The 8360-nt window shown below is 39.5% G+C and overlaps 1 protein-coding gene across 6 annotated transcripts in view; it reads left to right on the forward strand.

Moving 5' to 3' along the window:
- Window positions 1-6958, forward strand: part of mpp7a (MAGUK p55 scaffold protein 7a) — a 64092-nt gene extending 57134 nt beyond the window's left edge. For all 6 annotated transcript variants that reach the window (XM_084938825.1, XM_084938827.1, XM_084938828.1 and 3 more), the window contains 3 exons: window positions 175-283; window positions 1877-2020; window positions 4778-6958. In XM_084938825.1, coding sequence (XP_084794951.1) covers window positions 175-283; window positions 1877-2020; window positions 4778-4957 — 433 coding nt within the window. In that variant the 3' untranslated portion in view covers window positions 4958-6958. The remainder of the gene's footprint in view (window positions 1-174; window positions 284-1876; window positions 2021-4777) is intronic.
- The last annotated feature ends 1402 nt before the right edge of the window (window positions 6959-8360 follow it).

Below are 8360 nucleotides of genomic sequence, written 5' to 3' on the forward strand. Positions count from 1 at the left end.
TTGTCTCATCACAGTCTAAAAGAACCTCTTTTAGCTCAAGTACAAGGCCTGAGGCTTTAACTCAGATTAATTACTCTTCTAAAAACTGACATAATTATTTGAAACTTTGTCCATGCGTCCATCCAAAAATGTGCATTCGTGCTTTTTCTCATCACTCTTCTTTTCATGTCTCAGGTTCATTGAGCATGGCGAGTACAAAGGGAATTTCTACGGCACAAGTCTGGACTCGATACGTTCAATCCTCTCAAAGAAGAAAGTGTGCCTGCTGGATGTCCAGCCTCATGTGAGTGACACATTCTTTCTCACCATCCCTGTACTGTATTCTTAGCCTGTTTTGGAAACTACCTATCTCAGAAGCAGATCGCCCTGTTACTTTATTTGAAGATTTCCTCTTTGGCTTATGTCACCATAAACCTCCATAGTAATGCCATTTCTTAGTTATTGACCAACTGAGTGAATGATGAAAGCTATGTTTCCCAGTGGTTCCGCTGCTGCCTCTCCATTAAGTTTTTTATCCATCTTGTTGTGAGTTGTGGGTCTTGACCCACTGCTATTAGCACAGCAAGAAGGTCAGATGATCATGCCAGAACCAGACACCAGACACCACCTCTAATCAAATCTCATCTCTCTCATACCTCTGAAGGGCCTTTCACATTGGACGCACCTACCGCGAGCTGGAGCGAGTGGCCTAAAATTTGTCTTGCAGTTGTTGTTGCGCTCTTGTATGTCGAAAACTCGATGGACCAGCTATTTCTCATCCATAAAAAAGAAAGCTTTGGCACTGTCCCCACGAGTGAACACGTGTGTTGTTTCCTCCCAAAGTCTCAGTATGCATGTCAACTTGTGTCATGAAGTTTGTTGAACTCGGAAACACACACAATCAACTTTTCTTCCATGTTTTCATTCATTGTGTAGTTGAACTTAGCAGGGCTGTAGGCTTTGTTTCTATTGGTCGTGCAAAGGTACGTCGCAGCGGTCAAAGTTTAACCAAGTTTAACCCAGTTAAACGTTGACCCTGGCATGCAAGAGTACTCTCACCGGCGCACTTGCTCTTTAAAACTGTTATTGAGTGGTGCAGGCAATAGAAACAAATGGGTTTCAGAGTGCAGCTCTGCACTTGCCATATCCTATGTGAAAGGCCCTTGAGGTACCAGATTGGCATGTTATTTCAGAAAACTGTCACCACAAAGAAGAGACAGACGCAAAGATCAGGCATAAATAAAAACATATATATCCTCCACTATCTTCCAAAAGAATTTAAAAGCTGTGATGAGTTAGTGTGAGTAATCTTTATCCCTCAGACTGGTGTTTGTGAGTCATTTTTAAATGGCAAAAACTATAAACATGATTTCAAAGTTCTAGATTTACTCAGAATATTGGGAAGTCATCTGCTCTGTGGTCATTATTAATTGTTCTGTCCAACTAATAAGTCATTTATGCAAACACTTCTTCATTCTAGAGAGGTCAATAAGTTAAAAGGTAATTTAAGATTTAATGCTTTTCTCTACAGCAAAACAGAAATATATTTGGTTTACAATGAGAGAATGAAAGAAATGCCTCAACTTTTCATGTCTGAGGAACTTAAGGCAGAAAATGTCTTTGCTTAAAAATAGAAGAAAGATTTTAATTTTTAATATCTCCTCGATTGGAAATCAGCAGACTGAATCTGTTAAACTGGACTTTGTGACAACCCCATAATTCAGTTAATATCACTATTACAAGTGGACCATGAATTGGCAACCTTTTTTTAAACGTTTTGTCTATTAATTCTTTCACAGTCTGTTTATACCATATGTGACACACTTTGTGATTACGTCTTAATGTGCTGCCAAATGCCTAACTCCTTTTTCTCTGCATCCACTTTTATTCTTTTCAGCTAATAAAGCATCTTCGAACAGCAGAGTTTAAACCTTTCGTTGTGTTCGTGAAGCCCCCGACCGTCGACAGACTGAGAGAGACCAGAAAGAAAACCCAAATTATATCAGGCAAAGATGACAAGGACTCCACCAAACCCTTCACGGTAAAAACTTATTCTTTAACTTCAAACTTTGAAATTTTAAGCTTAGATTTGAAGAGCTTAATACAGAGTCCTTCTGTTGACACTGACAGGGAATTACTACGGTGTAGCTAAGCATTTCTAGTGTGTGGGTTGTACATGGCTGATAGTTTATATCGTATGTTAATCAGATATTACCTCCCTTCTTAAGTTGAGATAGAAAAGCAAGAGGAAATTGTTACTGTGTAACTGTGACTTGGTCGGGTTTAAATGTATCTTTCTCTCTGTCCACACGACCTGCTTTATGTGATTTGTTCTGATGTATTTTTTTAGCTTAAGGTACATCATGGTGCTTGGTTGATTCAAACAGATGTTTTCAAAGTGCAGCCTTGGGGCAAATGGCCGTTCTGAAGACCAACAAAGAACAAATACAATCCTGTACATTTCATTCAAGCACGGTTCACGTGATACTGTGAAATAAAAATATTTCTCTTCAGTTTCAACAGCTCTATTTGAGCTAATATAGCAGTTAAACCTTCCTAAAGTTGTCAAATCAAGCATAGCATTACTTCAGGCAGGACATGCAGTCAAATTAAGCTGCAATTCCAGCAGATTAGCTGATCTTAATTCCACATCAGTTGATGACTCCACTGATACATTTCTAGTCATAGCTCTATCAACTCTATACTGACACCAGAATGGACCATAGAGAAATTACAAACTGGTACAAATTAATTTCCCGAACACAACCCCATAAAAATTAAAAGCCTGGTAGTCAGACCCGATGTGAAATGACCTGAAAATAAGCAGTCTCTGGCAATTATATTACGATGAACTATAAGTCACACACATGCAATCTGCAGTGATACAGTCACAGGACTTTAGTTGACCTCTGTAGAACAACTGGCAATATTTCAGGGCTTCTGGTATAGGCAGCAGACATCTGAGCCAAAGGTGTCATTGTTTATGAATGTAGAAAACTTTTGAAAGCTAATAAAAAGCTAATTTGTCATCAGTCGATAGCCAGTGGTTTCATTTCCACATGGGTTGATTTACCTTTAACTCACATGTCAAATCAGAAGGTCAAACGTTACTCTGTTTATAAAAAGTTACAACACATATGCCCAGAGCTGATAGTTAGTCAAGTCACATCAACACAAAATACAATAGGATCCGACTTATTGAGGCATAATTTAGTGCATTTATGGGTAATAAGTGTTGAGGAAAATGCTAGAGTACAATACACTTTCACCTAGAACATGCAGCGAATTTGTGGTTGAAGGTCAGCTTGTTAAACCTTGATACAGACACAGCATCAGCTTATATTATTCACACAGGTAAACATAATTCTGTCTCAGTCCGCTCCTTATTTCCCAGCTGGGTCTTGAGAACAATAAGCTTTAGTAGTCAGAAGCAATCTGGTTGTGAACAGTCTGTTGCAGTTTTAACGTCCCTTTATTAGCTTCTGTTATTCTCTCATGTAATACAAATATACTTCTATAAAGCTGTGTGACAGCGGGCTGTATTTCAACCAGGTAACAAACAAAGTCTCTGTGTAAATGTTCATGTACACTGACAGAACCAAACCCATCTCATATTTACTATTAAATGAAGGGAAGCTGTTGTTGGGCAAGTCGTCCCAGACATTTTCAATCCACCGCCAGCTGTATTTTTCTTTGCAAGAGACAGGTCTGCTTTAATGATAAAGGCTGAGGAACAGTCGTCTCATTGTTTCAGTCGAGCTGGCTGGAAGCGTGATGTGAATACAAGCAAAACAATCTGATGTAATGCAAAATCCCAGCTGTAATGTGGTTAGCATAGAAACTGCCACCCAATCCAGCAGTGTCCAGCAGAGAACGTGGTTGACACGTGCTGCTTCATGCCACTGAAGTGCTGTAAAGATTGATCTTTTTCCTGTAAGGCAAAAACAATAAATGTATAAAGGCTACAAATAAAAGAATTACAATTAAAACAGAGGGAACGTTCACCTAAACTGTGACTCAGTATTTTGTTGCTGTGCAATGAAAAGGGCAATAAATCTATGCTGGGACAAAGTTCCTAAACAGGCACAAGATGCTACATGACTTCATGTGGAAATTAGGCCACCTAATGGGAATAAACGAGTCCCGGGTGTGCTTTTTCTCAAGTTTGGTCCCCCAGAAGAGGCACCATCCTAAACCAATCTTTTCTTTTTAAGTTCTCTGATTTTCTATTCATCTTCCAAACCCAGCTTGCTGTTCCTTAAACAGCTTCCTGCTCAGATTAATGTTCTTTTTACCTGGTAGACAGCTGGGCAGAAAAACACAGCTAATCCATTATGAAGCAGAAAACCACTAGAAACATTCTGAAGGAACTGCTGGCAAAAGTCCCTGTAAGAAACAGCTTCATCATGACAACGTGTAAAAGCAAAGCTGTCAATTCGTCCGTGGATCTATGTCCCTCTCCTCATCTATGGTCATGAACTTTGGGTAGTGATCGAAAGAACAAGATCGCAGATACAAGCAGCGAAAATGAGCTAAACTCCAATTTAAAGTTAAGTGTTCCCAGTAAAAACACAGCACCCTAACCCACCAAGAGATACCTGGGCTCATTTAGAAAGGCAGTATTTACTTGAGTGATAAATGATAAAATAAGTTCTCCAAAGGTTGATTCTGTTCATCTGGACGTAGCCTTCTCAGTGGGAGAAACATTTCATCAGTCACTTGGATGACTGACGAAAGAGATTTTATTCGTTTTGTGTTTTTAACTTCCATCTATTTTGTCTCTTCCCTCTTTTCCCAGGAGGAAGACTTTCAGGAGATGGTGAACACGGCCCAGACAATGGAGACTCAGTACAGCCATCTCTTTGAGATGGTTATAGTCAACGACAACCTCGATGTTGCCTTCAGCGAGCTGCAGTTGGCACTAAAGAAAGTGGAGACAGAGACACACTGGATTCCAGTCAGCTGGACTCACTCCTGAGAGACATACTGACTGTAAAAGGAGAAAAGGGAAGCGCTTTGACAAAAATATGCAGGTTTTCTATCTTTTTAAAAAAATATTTGCCAGGGACGGTGTTGGGAAGTAAATCAGGAATAAAACAGTGCCTGGCTGCTGTGTCGCCATACCTGAACTGCATCGAGCTAAAAATGAGCTTCTGCCTGGGATCAGGTTGGACTTAGACCTCAGCTGTGGTCTGGAAGCTCCAGGTCTGACCAGATGTGATCAGGTTGTGGCTGCAGGCTTCTTTCCAGAATCTAAGACTTTGACATTGATCAGGGTCTCAGTCTGGGTCACACATCCATGGCCACAACTTGGAGCGCCTTGGTCCAAACCGGAATATGGAGCGAGCTTGGAGCATCGTAGCACCAGCAGTCCTGCCAGCACATTAGTAAACCAGCCAAACAGGACTCCTTCTTTAGTGGTTTTATAACATTAGACCATTAGAAACCAAAGGGATTGATGTATTTCTTCTTCGTGGACAACTTATATGTGTTTGTCTGTAAAAGAGCACAGCACCAGGGAAAGAGGAGAAAGGAAAACATACTTGCCTTGTCTTACTAGACTTTTGTACATCTAAAATCTTCCATGACTGTTATTCCAAGCGAAACACTGTCAGGTACACTTTTGAGAAAGGGCAATAAGTGTAATTTTATTTAAAAGAAATTAATATATTTTCTAATATCTGCTTGTAGTCCTTTTTATGCATTTTATATAGATTTATGACTTTAATATGATCTTAGCTGTAGCCATCTCTGTGACAGCCTCTTTTTACTAGAAGCATTTTTTTCTCTCAATCTAGCATTTTTTTGTTCGTCACCCTAGTTTAGTTTTTTGGCTCTGTCAGCTCTATTTGGCTTTATTTGGCTCTATTATCAGCACTGCTACAATTCTCCTAGCTCCAGATTTTGCTCTCTTGTTGATTCTGGGACAAGCTGACCTCCTTTAAATTAAGGGGAGACTATAATTCCAGCTACATTTTTATTCACCAGAATTCACACAAAAAAAAATCCATATTTTATTTATTTATGCTTTGGGCTGTTGTGTTTTGCTTTGTTTTTTAAACTTCCTGCTCCTTAAAAGTATACTTTCTTCTGATTGGTTGCCCCTCACTTAGCCTCTGCAAACAGAAACTAGTGCTCGTACGCACTGCCTCCCAGAGATGACCTCAATATTTTGCATATTTAGCAGTGTTTAATATCTGCTTAGTATATGACAAAATACAAGCAAATGGATAAGTTGTCCTTTATACATGGAGGTAGAGCGCAAGGATAGTTGGAGACTGGAAACAATTAGGAGGAGCTAGCCTATGTCTGCTAGTCTTTCTGAACTTGTGATTTTAGTACATTGTTCATCCCTATTAATAACAGTTAGTTCATATTGAATTCATCTCTTAATTTCTGTGCTTGCTCGGCTGGTTGCCTCCAATCTCTAGCTGCATTTAAACTCTAAGAGTGCTATCAGTCTTCCAAAGTCTCAGTAAAAAAAAGCATTAAGCATATTATCCAAACTTTCTAAATGATTCCTTAAACTCTATATTTATTCTTTTTTTTCTTTACTCTAAGAATACTCTCTTACACTGCTGAATGTCCAGCTCAGGTTGTATGTTTCCAAATTGTGCATCATTTATTTCGCCCTTTCCACCAACTGTGACATATACAAACTAGATTTGTGTCCTTTTTTTAAGTGTAAGCATGATTGGTTATACTGCTCTGATGTAATATGATTTAAATGTCTTTAACACTCTTGTCTGCCATACTTTGTCCCAACATTTTTTTGTCTGTTTGTTTATTCAGTTTTTCTACCTCCCCACCCCCCTGCTGCCCATCTTACAGATCAAAGTCACATTTGTACAGTCTCCAGAAAATACCTTTTTATGTCTCCCTGTAATGATATACTCTTTAAGTGGCACATTGTATGAATTTACATTATTCTTGATAACTGCTGCATTTTTTATTAAAGAAAATACGACTAAACTTGTAATTGCAATGTCCCCAAATTAATTCATATATATGTTGTTGTCCAAGCAAAGAGTGAACACAACTTTATATTTACCAGCACAATCCCTACTTCTCTTTAGCAAAATGTTGCATATTTTGTGAATAAAGGTAATGAACAGGTGGAGGTGGTAAAAGGGGGGCTCTTAAGAAGAGGATTTAGCCGCCCTCCGCTTGATGTTCAAAAGAAATCCTTTAAAGATCAAAATCAGGTTGACTTAACCCAAACATTTTGTCCCTTCCATGCTGCTCACTTTGAGAGTAGAGCAGAGCAAAGGAGAGTTAATGGTGTTGGGCAGAGAGGTGTTAGGTGGGTGAAGAGGAGGAGAAGGTAATGGCACTTACTCAGTTAGTCCACACATTGCTGCTGATGTCTTTCACTCATTCCTGCTTCATAATTAGGATACTAGAGTAAAGGGGGACACAAAATGGCTGCTTTCACATACAGTAATGTGGCACTAACCCTCCACACTCCCAAGGCTATACGCACAAGTGAATAAATGGGCAAATAAGTCCCCCCCCCCCCCCCCCAAAAAAGCAATCAAGGTCAGTGGCTCATTTTTAATATGCGGAGATGTACTGGGTACTGGCAACAGCACCTCCAGGCTGTCTAAAGCTTGCACAGTGATGGGTCTGGGAGGTGCTAAGTAAGTGTATTTGACCAAATTTTCTCTTAAATTGTTAATACCACAAGTTGTCCGGTGCTTTGCATCTTTTAAGGAAGACACTCTAGCCCTCCTGTTGTCCTCATGTCCTGTACACGCCTAGGGTCAAAAATGACCCAACCTCACTAAAAATCTAAAATCTGAAGAACCTTTACCCACTTGTCCCACACCTCTGTTATGGGAGCTATGTCTTGATGCATGTTCAATCATCCAAGTAAGTAAATCCCCAAAAGTTCTGTTCATCTGGACGTAGTGTCTTCAGTGGGAGGAACATTTTGTCACTCCTCTAAGTGACGACTTGAGTCTCAGCTGACTGCAGGATTTTCACGACCTTATAAACAGTACCTTTGCACAATGACTGAAACTAGCACCACTGAAAGAACAATGGGCTGTGAGGTCAGTTCCTTGATTATTAATGATTATGGAACAGACCTCAAAGCCCATTGTTCATTCAGTGTGCTAGTTTAAGGCAGCTAGTTTGTCATCACACATATTGCAGGTCTTGACTCGAGGTTATCAAACTGTATCATCCTTGAGAAAGTGTGACAAATTTTCAGTGGCATTTTGGTACTCACTGTATCCAAGAGGCACACGTGGCACAATAACCATAACTTCATGAAAAAAATCACAATTATAAATTATTTCCCAACACACATAAGATCACCCAGCAGCTGTGTTTTCATACACCTCTCACATGCAAACTATCACACAGTGATTTTTATA

Source organism: Perissodus microlepis, chromosome 9 (assembly GCF_051167445.1).
Source record: "Perissodus microlepis isolate ML-2025 ecotype Zambia chromosome 9, ASM5116744v1, whole genome shotgun sequence".
Taxonomy (NCBI): Eukaryota; Metazoa; Chordata; class Actinopteri; order Cichliformes; family Cichlidae; genus Perissodus; species Perissodus microlepis.